This window comes from Acomys minous (genome assembly GCF_964271855.1).
Source record: "Acomys minous genome assembly, chromosome: 14".
NCBI classification, from domain to species: Eukaryota; Metazoa; Chordata; class Mammalia; order Rodentia; family Muridae; genus Acomys; species Acomys minous.
Window position 1 is genome coordinate 6,127,300 of NC_140496.1, and position 19,432 is coordinate 6,146,731.

At 56.2% G+C, this 19,432-nt stretch overlaps 1 protein-coding gene across 1 annotated transcript in view; it reads left to right on the forward strand.

The window, feature by feature from the left end:
* Positions 1-19,432, forward strand: part of PIEZO1 (piezo type mechanosensitive ion channel component 1 (Er blood group)) — a 64,313-nt gene that overhangs the window by 26,596 nt on the left and 18,285 nt on the right. Inside the window, exons 2-9 of the mRNA XM_084755979.1 lie at positions 8,431-8,526; positions 14,589-14,711; positions 15,982-16,024; positions 16,132-16,270; positions 18,427-18,592; positions 18,773-18,986; positions 19,074-19,245; positions 19,339-19,425. Coding sequence (XP_084612105.1) covers positions 8,431-8,526; positions 14,589-14,711; positions 15,982-16,024; positions 16,132-16,270; positions 18,427-18,592; positions 18,773-18,986; positions 19,074-19,245; positions 19,339-19,425 — 1,040 coding nt within the window. The remainder of the gene's footprint in view (positions 1-8,430; positions 8,527-14,588; positions 14,712-15,981; positions 16,025-16,131; positions 16,271-18,426; positions 18,593-18,772; positions 18,987-19,073; positions 19,246-19,338; positions 19,426-19,432) is intronic.

Consider the following 19,432-nt stretch of genomic DNA (forward strand, 5'->3'; position numbering starts at 1 on the left):
GGGATGGCCCCAAGGATGGGCCAGCCAGATCAGAGATATCTGTGAACAGTTTGTGGCCAGCTCTGAAATTAACAAGGGCTTGAGGTCCCTGCTGGTGTGGGCAGGATGGATGGGCTTTGGGTGCAGAAGGTGGGACTCAGGTCCCCATGGCTTTCTCATGGGTAGCTCACATGGCTGCCAGGCTCCATGTCTAACTTGGGACTGTAGAGGTGACAAGTGAGGACTGAGGAATAAGCAAAGGAAGCTGCAGATTAGGCCTGGCCCTCTTTCCTGCTAGCTCCACCTGGGCCTGATCTCCAGGGGCTACGATATCCGGCCACACTGCCCAGACTAACCCAGTTTATGAGCCCCAAGCCTTAGGGCCGTGTCCCGGCATCTGGCTTCCTCATGTGCCCTCAGCTGACTGTACCAACCCTCCTCTTCCAGGAAGGGGGATTGACCAGCGCCCTCTGGGCCTGGTCTGGATTCAGTTTTTGTTCTGTGCCTGCCTGGGGGGTGGCAAAGAGCAGGGCTGACCTAGCTGCCCTCGGAGTCCTCTGCCACGTCCTCCTTCTTCCTCCTCCTCTCTGCTTGGCCCCACCCACTGGCAGAAGCCTCACACAGAAGTGTTTATGGTTGCGGCCCAGGCCAAATAAGGCAGACACGCAACTGGGGATCTCAGTGGGGTTGCAGGGAGCAGCCAGGATGTGGATCAGGACCCCTAGTCCTGCAGCTGTCTGCTCAGAAGCACTAACTACAAGGAAGACGCAGCAGAAGGCAGAATCCGGCAGGGTGCTCCCCTAGATCAGGAGAGCTGGGTTCTGGTGGGGTTCATTTGCTCATGGCATGTATTTTGTGGTACTGGGGAGTGGGTCCCAGAACCTCACACATGATAGGCAAGTGCTCTGGGCCACATCTCCAGTCGGGTCGCAAAGCCAGCCTTGAGTTACCTAGGTAACTGGGGATGACCTCACCTGATCCTCCTGCCTTGACCTCCCAAATGCTCAGACTGTAGGCATGCTCAGCCGCACCTGACCAGGCTATCTCTGCCTCCCCTAGTGCTGGGATTAAAGGTGTGTACCACAACACCTAACTTATTTTTTATTTTGACACAAGGTCTTGCTGAGTATCCCAGGCAAGATTAAAACTTGTGATCCTCCTGCCTCAGCATCCTGTGTAGCTGGGATCCCAAGCCTGAGCCATCAAGCCCACCTGGTAGCCTCTTGTGCTCTGGGAGAGAGATAGCTTGTGGCCTTCCCTGCCTTATCCACATCTGTGAAGGACAGACAGGGCCAGATGCCCCAGCCTGACCACACTTGATTGTTTTTCCAGTCAGTTCTGGTACTGCCCACTCTAGTAATGTGTAGCAACAGTCTTCTTATGAAAAAAGGAGATTTCAAATTTAAACTTAAAAAAATACATTTATTCTTATTTTATCATGTGTGTATACATAGGTGTGTGGTATGAGTGTGTCATAGCACAGTTGTGGAGGTGCAAGGACTGATCCTGGGCGTTAGTTCTCTCATCTTATGCGACCTGGGGATCAAACTTGGATTGTCAGGCTTGGTCTTTACCCACTGGGTCATTTTATGAGCCTCAAGGAGAGATATTAGTGAGATGGCCCTGGACCCCGTTCTGCAGAGGTCATGGGGACTCTGGAGCCTTCCTGTCTATTTATAAAAATCAGATACATGGGCTGTTTCTTGCTTACTTTTATTTATTTATTTATTTTAAAGATTTATTTATTTATTTATTATGTATACAGTGCTCTGCCTGCATGTACCCCTGCAGACCAGAAAAGGGCATCAGATTACATTATAGATGGTTGTGAGTCACCATGTGGTTGCCGGGAATTGAACTCAGGACCTCTGGAAGAGCAGCCAGTGCTCTTAACCGCTGAGCCATCTCTCCAGCCCCTTACTTTTATTTATTTTCAATTGAAGTTTATATCATTTAAAGTGTGTGGATGTGTTGGCTGCATATACGTTCCTGGTGCCTGTGGCGGCCAGAAGAAGGCATTGGCTTCCCTTGAAACTGCAGTTACAGATGGTTGTGAGGCGCCCATGTGGGTGCTGAGAACTGAACCTGGGTCCTCTGGAAAAGCAGCCGGTGCTCTTAGCCGCTCAGCCAGCTCTCCGGCCCTCTGGTTTACTTTTAGTTCTTACGTGAAGGAATCAATGGGTGCACTTGGCTCACAGTGTCTATATCTTTTGTTCAGAAGTGTGTGTCACCTCTCAGGTGTGCTTGTCTGTAGTGGTCAAACAGTCAGGAGGAATCCAGGTGCCCTGTGGCATCAGTTCTGCAGGGCGTGTCCCAGTATTTGTGTGTGTGGGGGGGTGTCCCCTATGATCTCATGCGCTGGCGGTCATGAAGGCAGTTACTGAGTTTGTTACTCTGGTTGGCAGGCTTGTCACCTCCTGCAGGGCCACCGCTGTGTTCCTCCAAGACACCTAGAGTAGTGACAGTGGGCTGCTTGTTTTCAGAATGCTGTCCCCAGCGAAGGCTGGAGGAACAACAGTCATGAGCGAGCATCTGTGGACCTATGTGTGTAGACAGCAGCCTCAGCAAGCTGAGTGGTAAACAGCCGGAAGGGAAAGGAGAGGCCCCCCCAACCCCTCCCCACCCCCCAACCGCCTCCCCACCCCCTGCCCGCCAAGGTTAGGCCACAGACAGTGCATTGCCCTGTAGAAGAGCCACAGGGCTGGGTGGTCACATGATGACCCACACTAAGGATCTCGAATGCTGTGCAAGAAATCAGGCCTGTGGTGGGGGCGTGTGGTGGGGCCCTGTGGTGGGAGCCTGTGGTGGGGCTGTGAGCACCGTCTCACCTGGTTGACAATAGGAGGAAAAGCAAGAGCAGTTCCTGCGTGGGGACGCGGCCGGGGTGATGGGCATGAGGCCAAGGGTGGAGGGGACATTTTCCAGCCCCTCCCCTCCCTATCCCACATAGCTGGTTAGGGGAACGGAGATGGCTGGGCTAGCTAGCTGAATGCACCTTCTGGGGTTGGCTGGAGTCTGTGACACTCTTGTGGACCGGCTTGAGACTTTCCTGCCTCCCAGACCATCTGCTGGAGTAGGGCTGGGTGGACAAAAGTCACTTACTGTCCTAGACTCCCCCCAAAGTCCCCTGCTTCTTCTCCGTCTCAAGCTCCCAGCGTCCAGAGTTGGACGCAGCACCAGGTTGAAAGTCCAGCACTAGGGACAGGGCCTTGCCCCAGGGTACTTCCCGCAGCACTGGGGCAAGGCTCTTTGTGGGGCCTTGTGTGGGCAGGTGCCCAGTTCTTGAGGGCAGTTGATGTGTCCTGGACCCTGGTCAGATGGACTCTGGGGCATGGAGACTGCTTCCTCTGATCCTTGAAAAGCCCAGCTTTCGGGGACACAAAGGAGAGTGAAGGCCGTCCCAGGAGTGTGGCGTTGTTCAGGCCTCTGTGCACTGCCGTGGGATGGGGCACATGCTGCCCCTCTGACAAGTGGGATTCTGAGGGCGTGGGCTACTCCTGGGCCCCAAACACACCTTGCAGAGCCTCTCCCAGCCTGGCAGCTGTGGCCACTCTAGACAGCACGCTCGTCTGTGGGACCCAGGCTTGCCTAGTAGAGGCTCTACTCCACCCCAGACAAGGCTGTTGCATAGCTAGGGGGCCGCCTTTAAGGACTCCAGGCCCTGCCCTACCCTGCCCTGCCCTGGAAATGGGTTGCTGTCCTTTGGGTTAGCCTGGTCCCTCGTGCCAGGGCCTCTGCCCAGCTCCCCCTGCCCATGAGGGACTTTCTTTTGGCCTGCAAGTACTCTGCTCCCATGGTACCTTCTGCTATGTTCTCAGAGGCTGGGAGGGTAGGGCCATCTATGCCCCATTCCCTCTGTTCTTCAGGTAGGAGGCACAGTGACAATAGTGGGGTGGGAGTTATATGAGACACTCAGCCTTGTGTCTGGGCTGGGCCTTATGGGCTGAAGTATGTCTGCTCCCCACCAAGCCTTCCCTTGGGGAGCCCATGCTGTCTCCGTCTGGGCCAGTCAGCTTCCTATGTGGGTGGGAACTAGGACATCTTGTGTGAACCTTCACTGTATTCTGCTGTCATTGTCCCCCCACTGCCCCCACCCCTGCTGACTCCCGCCGCTGCTACAGCCCAGCCCCCTAAGGGTCCGCTTCATCTCAACCACGCCGGCTGATGCCTCCCTGTACCCTTCCTGCTGTCTGTCCGACACGGCTGTGGCAGGAGCAGTCCCGGCCATCAGCCTCATGCTTCAGGTATGCGGGTGCCCACGTGCGATGGTTCTCTGTGCTGTCCCTCTCGTGGAGGAGGCCCAGTGGGGAGTACCTTGCTCAAAGAGCCTTCGTGGAATGGTGAATCCAGCTGGTCCAGTGGATTTTCATATCCCATCTACCACTGGGCCAGGCTGGGGTGTGGGTCCTAGGAACCACATCCTCACAGGCTCTTGAGTGGCCAAGTCCACTCACAGCCCTGCAGGCCTGTCTTCATGCGTACAATAGAAGGTAGTGAGCCTTCTATGTGGAGTCCTCTAGGAGTTGTGTTACCTCCCCCCCCCCCCCTTCCTGACCCGGTTCCCACTAAGAGCAAAGGTCAGCTTTGCTCTGGGTCACTCAGAGGCCAGGGGAACCATCCTGTGGGCTTCAGTGCCCACAGCCACGGGTTGAGGACCCCAGAGTGGATGCCAAGCAAGGGTCTTCAGCTTTCTGCTGTGGGGTGAGGGTCTGTAAAGGGTTAAGCATGCGCTGGCCCGCAAGGGGGCCCTTCCTGCCTGCCTGTCCTATTGTTGCTGGCTCAGGAAAGGCCTGTTTCCTGTGAAATCATAGGCTTTGCCCAGCAGCTCCACCAGGGCTGGCTGAGGCTCTACCCCCTTTTAGGAATATCTGTCCCCCATGACCCATCTAGAAATTCAGCTAGAAATTCAGCTGTAGCTAGGCAGCTAGACTTCTGGGACAAAAGCAAGGCTCTCCCCTGCAGGCTGCCTGCAGCGCTGCCTCGCCTCTGGTTTTGGCACAGTTAACGCGCAATGGTTAGGACAGTCGCGCAATGGTTAGGACAGTCGTGTCAGTGCACTTCAACCAACAGCCCCACGAGGACCAGGGTAGCATCTGGGAGCCCTGGCTCCCTGACGCAGCCTGGCGATGGTGCTCTTCGTGCCTTCCCCTTCTTTCCCAGAAGCCAGCGCTCTGCCAGAGCTCCACGCTGGGCCAGGGCCACACTGCTGCCTGGCTTCTTGCCCTGTACAGATCTTTGAGGCATGGTAATCTGGGAGGAACGATGGCTGGGAGTGAGACCCTGGGACCTCGGGCTGCGCCCTCTACCCTTCTGAGCCTGTTTCCTTGTATGTCGGGGCAAAATGTGAGTCTCCGGACATGGCCTTTATTTGTCTGTGCGGTGATGGGGCCTCTCTGCACTGAAGAGAAGGAAGGGAAGGACCTGAGGCCTGTGCCTCTCCCGAGCTGTGTGGCTGAGGCAGGGCAGGGCGTTACCCTTGGCCTGGTGCCTCGCCTCTCATTTCCTGCCTTTGGCACATATAGCTATTTAGGGTTATCATGGCCCCATCTGGGGTTGAGGGTAGTGGGGAGGTCAGGCCTCAAGCTCAGTGGCTCATATCACATTTCCCTGTTGCCAGTAGACCAGGCATGGCCCTGTTCCTATCCCTTGCCGTCTCCAGCGGGCGTCTGTCTTCTGGAACCCTTCACAGATTTTGGACACCATTTGTTTATTCTGGTAAAACATATGCCCAAGAAGTTTGCCATCATAACCTATTTTTGATAGTGCAGTGGCATTAGGCACATCCTCACATGTCACTAATGGCCACCTCAGGAGCATCTCGTCTTCCTGACTGGAACCTGATAGCCTCCCCGTAGCCCTACACACACACACACACACACACACACACACACACACACACACACACAAGAGCCTCAGGGTCCATATATTTTAAGCTTGCCAGGCAGGCTGTAGGGTAAAGCACCTGTCCCTGCCTCCAGGGTGCTCACACCGTGCTGGCTGCCTTCGTGGGCTATGCTTGTGGAAGCCAGAGCCAAAGTCAGGTGTCTTCCTTAGCCGTGTTCCACCTTATGTTTGGAATTTATCAGTTGGTGTGGCTGGCCAGCAAGCTCTGGAGACCCACCTATCACTGTTTCCCACAGCTTCCCTTCCCTGAAGTCTCCTCACTGACCCCCACACAACAGCTTTTTATGCCTGTATCAATCTATCTTATGTCATCTAAGCGTGTCTGTGTCTCTGCAAGTTTGTGTGTGTGTGAACACGGGTTTGTGTATGTCACAGCATGCACAGGGAAGTTAAGGGCAGCCTTGGGTGTTGGTCCTCGCCTTCTACCTTGTCTGAGACAGGGTTTCTCTGTTACCCGCTGCCGCTTTTGTCAGGCTAGCTGGCCTGACGGCTTCTGGTGCTTCCGGGTTCTCTGACTGCCCGTCTCCTGGCACAGGTGCTCTGGGGTCACAGGTACATGTAGTTCTTACACAGCTTCTGGGGACCCAAGTTCAGGCTTCTGTGGCAAGCCACTGAGACGCGTCCCCAGCCTGGACTCTTATCTGTTTATGTGGGCTCTGGTGGTCTGGACTTAGGTCTGCATGCTTGTGTGGCAGGCGCTTGATGACTGAGTTCCTCTCAGCTCCCTGTCGCGGGGTTTTGATCACTGCCCCTCATGTGCTTGGACTGGCTTGGTGCTGGCATTCCTGGCACATCAGATCAAACCAGTGTCCTCAGACCTGCGGCGACAGTGTCGGGAGACATTTCTCAGGGGCCTGTGGATGAATGGATGGGGGTGGGGTGGGCGGCTGGATTGACAGGTGGACAGAAGGATGGGCAGACGAATGGCCAGCCGGGTAGACATCTGCCTCACTGGAGAAGCGGTCGCTGGCTGGTATGAGGGGAGAGTGCTGCCTCCTTGAGATGTGCTGGACTGCTGGGGGGGGGGGGGCAGGGGCGGAGAGCGAACGCCGAGGGATTTCGGAAAGCTTTGCCATAAACGCACTTCCCTCTGCCTCTTGGGCCAGAGAAGATCGATTTTTTAGAAAGTGTATTTTTGTTGAAAACTTCGGATTTGATTTAAGAGGGCTGAGCCGTGCATGTATCCAGTGTATGTCAGGGGGAGGGCAGCACCCTGACTCCAGGGAAGCCACTGGGAGCCAAGAGAAACCCCAGCCTCGTTGATGCAGCAGGTGCCCTGGGGAATTTGGACACATTCCCATGTCCGCTGTGACCCTGGAGAAAGACAGTGTTGGGGGCTTTGGGAAGGGTGCAAGCTGAATTCAGATGCACTCAACAGAGCGGTGTGCTTCTTGGAGTTGCCTACCCAAAGTAGGCACCTTCCCTAAGTGTCACCTGAGGAGGGGACCTGGCTCAGATTATTTTTAATGTTCTGTGCTCTCGGTCCCTGCCGCTTCCTTCCAGTAGAGCCTGTTTCTGTGGCCAGTTTCTGCCCCCAAGTTGAGGTCTGCCTTGGCTGGTTAGGGCTGTTGCTGGGCTCATGGCTCTCATACTTGGGGAGCATGCAGCTGGACGTGGGGGCGCACGCCTTTAATCCCAGCACTTGGTCTACAAGGCCAGCCTGGTCTACAAAGCGAGTCCAGGACAGCTAAGGCTACACAGAGAGACCCTGTCTCGAAAAACCAAAAAATATAAAAAAAAAGAAGCAATTGCCTGAGGTGTAGAGGGCAGGGGGATGGCTTCTAGTGACTGGGACTGAGTGTGGGATCCCTCAGGCAGCATGTAGAACCTCTTTGGTTTGCCTCCTTTTGTACCCACTAGGACAGGCAGAAATGACTGGGGCTAAGAACCGCACAGGGGCCCAGAACCATGTCTCCTGGAAAACCCCATGTTTCTGGGAAGACACTTGTTCATTTGGTAAGGGGCCAGCCACATCGTCTGCTTTCTGCTTCAGGTCCTTTGGCCTCCCTGGCATGATTTCACCAGGACAGTGCAGGGCAGCATGGGTGGCAGGGAAGTCTCCAGAGGGAAGCCGTGCTGTCTGCCGGCACAGGCAGAGAGGGCCACAGGTGTGGGCAGGGAAGTGGGAAGCCAGGCTCAGTCCCGCACAGTCCCATCAGTGACTGGGGAGGGGGTGCCATAACCGTCAGTTGGTGGAACTAGACGTCAGTCGAGCTGCCTGCCTATCAGTAGAGAGAACTTCAAAATGAAGAAAAGGCAAGTTAAGGAGGAGTGGGCACCAGAGCCCTGTGTGGGTAGGGTTATGTCAAGTGGCCAGAACCTTGTGTGTATACATGTATGACTGCATGCGTTGCTTTGGGAGAATGGCGTGGTATCATGGAACCTGTGTGTGTAGTGACAGGACCATGGATTTCCTGTCTGATGTACAAGTCTTCTGCACACAGGCTCACAAGGGTGGGAGCGGGCACTGGGGTAGCACTTCCAGCCCCCCTCAGGGTGAGGACTGCCCCTGTTGCTGCTGTACTGACCATTTTGTCTCCTCTCTAGCCTTCCTGTCACGCTTCAATGCTCTCTCGCTGGTCTATTTGCTGTTTCTGCTGCTGCTGCCCTGGCTTCCAGGCCCCTCAAGACACAGCATACCAGGTAAGGGGCAGGGGCAGGGGCAGGGGGTAGGGGTGGTAGTAGAATGGAGCCCAGCTCCTCAGGGCGCTCTGACCCCAGGGCAGGGGGCTGGGCGTTTGGATAGACCACTCTATAGCCTCAGACTTGGCTCAGTTTTAGCAGCCTGGGTAATTACTGAGGGGTCTAAGCGTTACTTCTTCATTGCAGACCTGTAGCTAGTTCAGATTTTTTTCCCATCCTGATGATTGCTTGTCCCAGGAAGCTCTATTGTCTCTGGAAGGTGACAGGGCAAGGGTTGTATGCGGATCCCCATCTGCCACTGGCCATCCCTCAGAAGGCAGAGAGAGTGAGCAGGCCCTGTTTGTCCCATCCAGGTAGGAGGTTAGGGATCTGTACCCTGGTCCATTCCACCTTCCAGCTAAGCTCCCAGAACTGACGAGGTTGCTGCTTCTGCCTGGGGAGGCTCTGGCCAGCTTGTCTCCATCACCCTGTAAAGCCAGGCCCTACCTTGGACCACCTTGCTATGTAAGGACTTGGAGTGTGGTGGCTCCATCAGAGTCTAAGCTGGGCAGGGATATGCTCCACTGCTTTGTGCCTTCCAAACAGTAGATGGTATGCAGGCTAGCCTCAGAGTTGTGTCCATAGGTAGGACTGGACAATGGCACCACAGCAAAGTAGGGAAAGGCTGCTTCTGTGCCTCAGGTTCCCACATAGGATGAGGTGGGAAGGGTAGGACCACTGTGTCCTCACAGCCCAGGCAGATGAGGCATTGGCCTCAGAGGGCAGGAGAGGGGCGGGACTTCCTGAAACCCTTCATTGTTGAGCTCTGGCCACCTATGATGTAGGTGCCTACAGTCTGTTCTGTGGGGTTCAGTAAGTGCCCTGTGACCAATACCCAAGTGTACCTGCATCCCTGAAGTAGTGAAGGGCCTCTGTTGTCTTCTGGGCTTGTGGGGGGAAGGGGTCAGGTCCACACCACAGTGAACTGGGGCGCACTAGCATCAGAGTGAGAGACCCTGCCCCAGGAGACAGGGCAAGTGTAGCAGCCAATGTCTGAGCATCAGCAAGGGTCGGAGCTGGGTGTGACATGACTACCTGGGGCCCAGGGAAAGCACTTGCATCCTTGGCACTGTCCTCAGAGGTGCTGGATTCAGCATGCCTAGCTGTGTGGGCCCCAGTGGCGAGAGCCACACCCACTGGCTTATGGGGCTTCAGTCAGGATGCCAGCCCAGCCTTTTCAGAGGGCTCCAGGGATCAGCTTCCTGCCTTCTTTTCTTTTGGGGCACTTTGGCTCATGATAGGGTGGCCAACCAAATCCTTTCCACAGCCCAGGGCCCTGCAGCCCTCTTCCCTTCTCAAGCTCTGAGGTGACAGCCACTGATGGTCCAAGACAGTCTCCCCTTGTTGAGTTAGCTGTGACATCAGTGCCACCTCTCTGCCTCACTCTCTCTTGCCATGTGAGTCACATGTACATGGGGCAGAGATTGGGCAGGGACGCTAAACCATAGCAGGGAGGTTGCCCAACTCAGTGTGCTCCGCCACCAGAGGGGCCTTAGGGGATGGGAGGGATTTGGGGATGCAGGACAGATATTTAAGGAGTTGAGCCTGAGCAGTGTGTTGGCAGCCACTGGGGCCCTGGGCCAGATCCCTCCATGGCACACAGCCTAGGCACTGGATCCTTTCTCCTGTGCTGAGCCTCAGGCAAAGGACTGGCTTCGAGCCCAGCCCCTCTGTCCCCAGGTCCTCTTTGGAAACCACCTGTATCAGGACTTTTTTATGCTGGGCAGTGATGGCGCATGCCTTTATTCCCAGCACTCTGGAGGGATAGGCAGGCGGATCGCTGTGAAGTTCAAAGATCTGGTCTGTGAAAGGGAGAAACTTTGTCTCAAAACACGAGAGAAAGAGAGAGAGAGAAAGAGAGAGAGAGAGAGAGAGAGAGAGAGAGAGAGAGAGACTGTTCCATGCCCTGTGACCATCTGGAAATGCTCCTGATCAACCGTGGGAGGCACAGACTCCCGTGGGAGGCACAGACTCCCAGCCAGGCAGGAGGGATCATGACTTGGAAAGCAGGGTGGGAAGTCTTTCCTGCTCGACCCTCCATCTGTCTATCTGTCCAGCCTCGGAGGCCCTTCAGGGACATGATGCTGCCCGGTTTTTCCGGGCGTGAGAGGAAAATGTGAGGCCCGACAGTGCAGAATGGAGCGCCCTGTGTGCGTTTATGATTTGTGCAGCTGCTGCCCTGGCACTGGCTCCTGGAAGGTCTGACACTGCTGGGCCCTGTTCCCCACGTAGGCGGCTGCCTGATTCTCAGAGGCTGAGCCTAAGCTGGGCTGCACAGGGAGGAGATGCCGAACCAGCTTAGGGTGTCCCAAGCAGGATGGGATAGAGCTGGAATGCACCAGAACCCATGGTGTGTGGAATCTGCTTCCAGCCACCTGCTGGTAATTTCGAGTGGGGAAGCACACTACCTGCACCCTCAGAATTCACCTCCCAAGGTGCCCCTGATACCTCTCTCTCTCTCTCTCTCTCTCTCTCTCTCTCTCTCTCTCACACACACACACACACACACACACACACACACACACACACTTGCTGGCTCTGTATGGCTCTTGCTTTGGCCCTGAGAAGCTATAAAACCATCTCGCTCTGCCAAACCCTGCCCAGCAGGCACCTCTGCAGCTCCTACCTGTTAGGTACTGTGGGACCAGGAAAGGGGTAGCGGGTGATAAACAGTTGATTGGAAGGTAGCCAAGTGACACTGGGGTCCTCGGCCTGTGAGCAGACTGCCTTGCTCCCGCTCCCCGGGAAAGATACCTGCACCCTGAGAGTGGGGCCCAGGGGCTTTCTGTTCTGAGTTTATCCGTGTTTTACTCCAGAGTAAGTGGGAAAGGCCTTCCCCAGCGGCTTCTCCTCGCTGGGTGAATCTCGGTTCAGACTTTTGGGGTGATCCCCACCCTATCCTCTCTCCATCCCATTTCAGTGTGCGGGGTCAGACGTACAAAAGACATTCCTTCTCCCTCTAGGACCCTAGGCAGCGCACCCTGGCTCAGCACGCACCACAAGGGCGGTATTTGTCAACTGTCCTTGAGCTACCGTGGACTGGTGCCTCTGCCTAGGGCCTTGGAAGAGCTCAGGAGTCCGCCCTGGGTGAGGCTTAGGGAGGGCTGCAGTCACTGGGGGCGGGGCATGAAAGGCTACTGAAGGTGGGAAGGAGGCAAGAATGTGGGGGAACAGAGAAGACAGTGAGGGCCCCCCCCCCCCCCCGGGCCTGCGCTGACTGACGGTGGTTTTAGGAGTTCCATCATCCCCACCCCCGCCCCGCACGCTCCAGCTCACTTCCTGGTTTTCCTAGGGACCACCTTTTAATAGTCCATCCATTTACTGGTGGATATTTGTTGCTGTGCTAAGCCCTTCCTTGAGGGTTTTCTCCTTCCATCAAGCCAATGGGTCAGGGTCCAGACAGTGGTAGGAGGGAAAGGTGGCTCTCATCCAGAGCCTTGGGTGAGCTTGGCTAAGCCTAATGCACTCACTTCCCCCAGGACAGGACAGGGCAGTGGCTGGGAGCAGTCAGGCTGGTAGAGAGGCCCTGCCTGGACAGGAGCCAGATGTGGTGTGGTAGGAAACTCAGGGCTTTGAAGATTCTGGGCCCACGGAGGCACCTCGCGCACCCGTGCAGGGCCGAGTGTGGAGTAGGCACTGACAGTGCGGAAGGAGTGGGTGAGCCTGGGAGCGCATGCATCTCTTGGAGCCTCCACTCGCTCCTGTCACATGGGTAGGGTTCCTGCTGCCTCACAGCTCACGGCAAGGATCTAGCAAGGGCTGACTCTCAGGTGCAAGTGGAGGTTCCCAGGGCTCAGCAGGAGCCCCTGCCCCGCTGAGTGGCGGCAGTGGGGAGCTCCAGGGTTGTCCATCCTGCCATCCCCAGGAGTCAGGGTTATTCTAGAGGTGGACGCCTGCCACCAGTGAGCCACCTCTTTCTCCTGGTGGTCCCTGCTGTGCTAGGCTCGACGATGTGCAGGTAGACTATGGCTTCCTCACTCCACGTCAGGCCCCTGCTGTGACCCACTGCCTCTGTGACTGTCCCTGAGACCCGGTGCCTCTGACTTCCACGGGGTCTTCTCGCAGGCTGCTCCCCTGCCGAGATCGCCTCCCACCCTCCACCGCATGCCTGCCTCCCTCATGTGTCGTCACTTCAGTGGGGCCACCTCTCCTGATATTCACTCAGATCTGTCCTGACATGCCCTCCCTTTGGCTCCATGGTGGTTCTCACTGGGTAACAGTTTCCAAGAAGGACCGCGTCCTGTAGAGTAGGCCTTCCGCAGTGCACTATTCCTGGCTGGACAGTCAGCTTTGAGCTTCCATCTCTGCTCGTGGCCCCTGTCCTTCCCGGCACTCTGTTAGGACCCTCCTTTCTGGCTCCTCTGCCAGGAACCAGCCGCACGTTCATCCCTCGATGTCACTGGAGACCTATGTGGGCCTGATCCTCCTGTCCCTGATGTTAGGGTTGTTCTTGGTACCGATCTTATCCTATGGTCAGGCCTGTCTCTCCACTGTCCCCTGATGCCCTCCCAGAGGTTGGGCTCTGGAGAGCACTTGGGCCACAGCTGGAGCATCACCCTGCCCTCCGGTGCTCAAGGCTTAGCTCAGACAGCCAGTGAGACAGGGGCACCTGGCCAGATGCACAGTGTGGCTGAATGCCAGAACCTACAGGGAGAAAACAAGAGCGGGCATCACTCCTGAGGCTAGCCCAGCAGGGACCAGGGTCAATTCTGAGTCTATTCCACACACTCTGACTGTGTCCGAGAAACTGCACAGAGCAGACACACTCTCAGTGGTAGCCCTGGGGAAGAGGGAGGGCAGGTGTGATGCCATCGGGCTGCTCTCCTGGGAGAGGCCTGTGGCTCTGAGGCTTTCCATGCTGGTGGCCTCAGCAGCCTTGTGGCCTGATTTGACAGGCCTGCTGCAGTGGGTTGACTGGCAACAGGTGAAGAGCTAGGTAGAGGCCGACTCCCGTCTCTGTCCAGGAGTGAGTTGCCCACCCGCTCTCAGAGGACAGAGGCAAGGAGCAGGGCCCTGTGTCATTCCTGACCAGGCTCGGCCTGGTCTGGTCTGCAGCCAAGGGCCTCCCTGCCGAGGTGGCTGGAAGCAGAGCATGGCTGCAGAACATTCTTAGCATGGATGTATGTAGCCTGCCAAGCACAGCATGTCCCCATGTGTCAGGGGCCCATGGTCCAGGCTGACTCCTGGCCTGCGTCTTCCCCATGAAGTGGTCAGTGAGACGAGCTCTCTGAGGCCCTCAGTGGGGCCTGAGGCTGGGGCGTCTGTCCTGTTGGTCATGGCTTTGTACGACTGTGGGTGCTGGAAGCTTCTGCTCTGCCACAGCCCACATGGAGACAGCTGGCAACCCACTTCTCTGGGGACATTTGGCCCCCACCACCCAGGCCTCTTCTTTGGGATACTCATCCCCCCTCGTGGCCTCATTTCCAGCCTCATGAAGGAGGCAGGAGGCAGGTGGGCATGGCTGTGGTAGATAAAGGCCTCTCCTTTCTCTCTTTGTTTCTTCTCACTTGTTTCTAAGGCCTAGTGGTGACATCCCTATGTGGTAATTAAATAAGAAAAGTCAGTGTGTCTCTCCTGTTCAGGGGGCCTGGACAGTGTTGGTCTTTGAGGGGCAGGATGCCTCTGCGTGTAACAGGACAGTAGGGAGCAAGGCTAGTGTAGTGTTTGGCCAGAGTTGCTTCCCTGACACTCTGAACAGTCTCTGCCAGTCGCTTCTCCATTCTGGACCAACATTCTCATTTATAAACTAATTACAACAGTGTCTGCCAACCAGGCCCCAGGAGGGTTTGGGGGTGGCCCCAAGAGGGAACAGGCACCCCCTGTGGGTTACTCTAGTCACTGGAGGCTTCTACTGCCTCCTGGAAGGTGCTGAGTTCTGGTTTCCTGCGGCCAGTCCCTTTGTCCAGACCCTATGTCCATGCTGGGGTGTATGGCTTAGGCACATGGACAAGGCACGGCCTACCTGGTGGCTACTAGCATAGGCAGTTTCCCTACTGATCCTTGCTCTGCCCACTCTGCCACAGGTCACACAAGTCGCCTACTTCGTTCACTACTCTGTCTCAGCCTTCTCTTCCTGGTGGCCCACCTTACCTTCCAGATATGCCTGCACACCATGCCTCACCTGAACCAACTTCTGGGACAAAACTGTAAGTGATGGAGGAACGCTTGGTTGGGGCGGGGGGCGGGGGGAGTGGGGACACTTGAGAACAGCAGTCCTGGGGTAGAGGGGATGGCGGTGTCAGCTTGGAACCTCAGGCCTCCAGCCTCATTGGGCCACCCTGCCTTCCCCAGCCAATATGAGCTGCCCCCCCCCCCCATGCCTGACTGTGATTTCTGTCTGACCCAAATGGCCTAGCCTGCATGCTCCTGGCTGTGATGTGGTCAGTGGGGGCCAGGCCAGTCCCCGAATGGCATCAGGTGGGACAGCCTCAGGCTCTCTGGTGTCCCCACCTGTCAACAGCTTCCTCCTATGTCCGCTTGTAGCTTAGTTGTGTACCTGTGTCTTCTAGTCAGGCAGGGACCGATGCTGGCATCCCAGCTTTACACGTTCAAGTCCTGGGTGGCCTTCAAATATCTACCGGAGACGTCCTGTCCTGCCACTCGTGGATGATGGACCAACCCAGTCAGTATGAGTCTAGCTGGCTGGCTTCAGGTTCCCTGTCCGTAAAGGTGGCATTTTCAGCTGGGCATGGCAGCACATGCTTTTATTTTTATTTTTTCAATCTTTAAAAAAAATCTTTTAAGAAAGTCTAGGACAGTCAAGGCTACACAGAGAAACCCTGTCTCAAAAAACAAACAAACAAACAAACAAAATCTTTTGGTTGGGGGCTAGAGAGATGGCTCAGAGGTTAAGAGCATTGCTTCCTCTTCCAGAGGTCTTGAGTTCAACTCCCAGCAACTACATGGTGGCTTATAACCATCTATAATGAGATCTGGTGCCCTCTTCTGGCGGGCAGGCACAGATGCAGGCAGAACATTGTAAATGTAATAAATAAATAAATCTTTTTTAAAAAATCTTTTGGTTTTTCATGACAGGGTTTCTCAATGTAGCCCTGGCTGTCCTGGAACTCACTCTATAGACCAGGCTGGGCTCGGACTCAGAGACCCTCCTGCCTCTGCCTCCCAGGTGCTGGGATTAAAGGTGTGTGCCACCACTGCCTGGCTGGCACATCCTTTTACTTGGGGGTCAGAGGCAGGAGGATCACTGTTTGAGGCCAACTTGGTCTACATAGCAACTTCCAGCCAGTATTACAATAAAGAGGCCCTGTCTCAACAAAGAAACAAACAGGGTGAGGTATTCAGTGTTTCTGATCACTTAACACTGTCCTAAGTGAGATCCCTAGTGGCCATGACCATAGGGCACCCTGGGCACCCTGCCTGGCCCGGAACCTCCCTCCTCAAGTCCTTTTTCTACAGGCAGCCCTTGGGAGAAGGTGTCTCAACACATAGGGGTTACGAGGTAAGACCCCCATTCCCTGTGAGCCTTTCTTGGGGTTCCTCAATCCTAAGGGTGCCTGGGCGTGTCCCCACTCCCTTACCCAACTCTGCTCGCCCTCTCCTTCACAGGCTGGACCTGAAGGACATCTTTAACACCACCAGGCTGGTGGCTCCTGACCTGGGAGTCCTGGTGACGTCCTCCCTTTGCCTTGGCCTCTGTGCACGGCTTACAAGGCGAGCCCGGCAGAGCCAGCGCACCCAGGAGCTGGTAAGGGACTGAGCGGCCAAGATGGCGCCAAGGGTGTTGGTGCTGAAGTCTCCCCCACTCTTGACAGTTTTGATTTTTAACAAACTTAGACTTTCAGAGTTAAGTTTGGAGGATATTTACGTGTAGCACGTGAAAAGGCATACAGGAGAGGGAAACATGTCTTGTGGCGCACTCTCCCGGACTCAGTCACATGGCTTTGTCCTTGGGTCTGTGCTACGGGGACTGTCACTTGCAGGCATCGGCTAAGCTGAAATATACCAAGCTGAGTAAGAGCCTGAGGGGTTGCGGTGCTGACCTGGGTCTCTCTCCAAGCTCATTTCCAGAGTGAGACAGGATCCTGCTGCTACTGTACCCAGGGCCCACAGCTGGGCACTCACCACCCTCGAGCCCTGCTTGAGGGCTGTGGTCCATCTTTCCCACATCACGCCAAGCTTAGCCAATCCCCTCCCCCATCCCTCAGGCCCTGAGCTGAGATAGGATTTATGGCCACCCAGGTGTCTGGGTGCAGACACACCCTCCTCTCCACCAGACCCCATTTATCAACACCTGACACTTGCTGGGCTTTAGAGGAAACCAGAGAGGGGAAGAGACTCCAGAAGGCTCTGGAGGTTGGAGCCTGGGAGGGGCTGTGAAGATCGGGCAGCTTGGGGGCATCTGTCTTTCTGTCATCAGCTCTCCTCTTTCTTTCTTTCTTTCGTTCTTTCTTTCTTTCTTTCGTTCTTTCTTTGGTCTTTTGAGACAGGTTTTCTCTGTGTAGCCTTTTCCTTTTCTTCCTATGCCGAGACTAGAGTGATCTCCAGGGTCTAGGTCTGGTCATCATGCTCACCTCAGGGTTGGTCTCTCCGTGTCTAGCATAGCATAGCTGTGCCTGCCTCCTCAGCTCCTCCTCCTTCAGGCCCTCCTCCCCCAGGTCCTCCTCCCCCAGGTCCTCCTCCCCCAGGTCCTCCTCCCCCAGGTCCTCACTGGCCTTACTTCCGGCTTCTGCAGGCTTGTAGAAGGGGGGAGCTCAGAGGCCAGCCTCTCCGTCTCCTGGCCTGGCCTCCAACCTTCATGCTTCTAGTCCTTGGTCAACAGTACATGCCTGGGACCTTGATAGCTGCCTCAGCCCGGATGGCGTGTGAGGGCAGGACCTGCAGGCTCTTCTTTCATGCCCAGGTTCCACACCTGGCTTTGCAGATGGGAAGCCCACTCAGAGGTTAAGCGACTGTCCTAGGGCACAGAACGGAGACCGTTGGAGCTGGGAAGCACTCGTGCCGTCTAGCCCCAGAGCCAGTGCACTCAGCCTGAGTACCCGTAACCCCTCAACTGTTCCCACAGGCACAGCTGGGGACACGGGCTGCCAGAAGCTGGCCTGAGCTAGGGCCGCGGACAACAGTCCGTGTTCTTTTCCGCCATATCCTGGCCTTCCCTGAAGCCTGGGATCCGGCTCTGTTCTAGGAAATGTTCTGTCAGTGCCAGGGAGAACAGGTCCTGCCGGGCCTCAGTCTCCTGGCCGAGGCAGGGACTGTCCCGCTTCTTCCCAGATAGCTGCTCGCTTCTGTCATCCTGGAGGGTCATAGAGGATAGCAGCACTCCAGGATGTGGTACCTCACAAGGTGCAAATGTGCCCTGCGCTCCCTGACCTGTTGGATTGTGGCAGTCATCTGTCACCTCTGGATCAAGGATTATGGGTCTGAAGATGCTTTCAGAGCTGTAGTGTAGGGCACATGGTGCGTGTGTGTGTGTGTGTGTGTGTGTGTGTGTGTGTGTGCGCGCGCGCGCATGCGTGCCTGTTCCTTGCCATCTTCCTAAAACAAAAATCTCTTCCTAGAAGCCAAACAAAACCGGCACAGGGTCTTCAGGAACAGATCTGGGACTTGGGAGGCTGTCCTGTCCTCTGGGGCATCATGGCCAAGATGGGGCAAAAAAAGAGAGATGCTTGGAGTGTTCCAGCATAGCTGGCCTGGCAAGGTTGCATGTCTCAGAGTAGGATGGGGCTGCGCGGGTGCCCACCGTGTGGCAGAGGGCCATTGAGAAAGGAGAAAGGCTTGTCTTAGCCTGTGGGCAACACCAGAGGGGCAGCTGTGGGATGGGCCTTATCTCCTACCTCAGTTAGGCAGGCGAGGCTGCCGCAGCCTTTGGATGCCGGTCCTGACGTCACTTCCCCATGACTTCAGCAGGATGATGACGATATGGATGCCGCCCCAGCAGAGGGGCTACAGGGAGCCCCTGCCCTGGCAACCAAGCGCAGGCTGTGGCTGGCCTCCCGTTTCCGGGTCACTGCCCACTGGCTGCTGCTGGCCTTCGGACGGATACTGACCATTGTGCTGCTGGCTCTGGCAGGTATTCTGGGGCTGGGAATCGTCTTGGCTCTGACTGGAAAGGTGTGTGTGTGTGTGTGTGTGTGTGTAGAGAGAGAGAGAGGGAGAGGGAGAGAGAGAGAGAGGGAGAGGGAGAGAGAGAGACTCAGAGCTCCCCGATGGAGTGACCCAGAGTGCCTGTGCCCTCCCCTCCCTATTGTAGGCATAGCCCACCCATCGGCTTTCTCCAGTGTCTACCTACTGGTCTTCCTGGCCATCTGCACGTGGTGGGCCTGCCACTTTCCTCTCAGCCCACTGGGCTTTAACACTCTCTGTGTTATGGTGAGCTGCTTTGGCGCCGGCCATCTCATTTGCCTCTACTGCTATCAGACACCATTTGTCCAGGAAATGCTACCGCCTGGCAGCATCTGGGCCAGGTAAGGCTTCCACATAGAGCCTCCCACCCAGCCATAGCTCTGCTGCCCTCAGAGCTGGCAGCCAGTAACACGGCCCTCTCTAAACAGGGTGTTCGGTCTCAAGAGCTTCATAGACCTCCCGAACTGCTCCAGCCCCAACGTGCTGGTGCTCAACACTAAGCATGCCTGGCCCATCTACGTGAGCCCCGGCATCCTGCTGCTGCTGTACTACACAGCCACCTCTCTCCTGAAGCTCCGTAAGAGCCGTCCCCCAGACCTGGTGAGTGCCTGCCGTCATCTCTGCTGGCATCGGGCACGCTGGTGAGGCAGGTGTCCCGAGGCAGGACTGTACTCAGGGTTGTGGTCTCTGCAGAGGAAGGAGGCACCTAGGGAGGATGAGGAACACGAGCTGGAACTGGACCAGCTGGAGCCGGAGCCCCAGGCTGGGGACGCCACCCAGGTGAGCA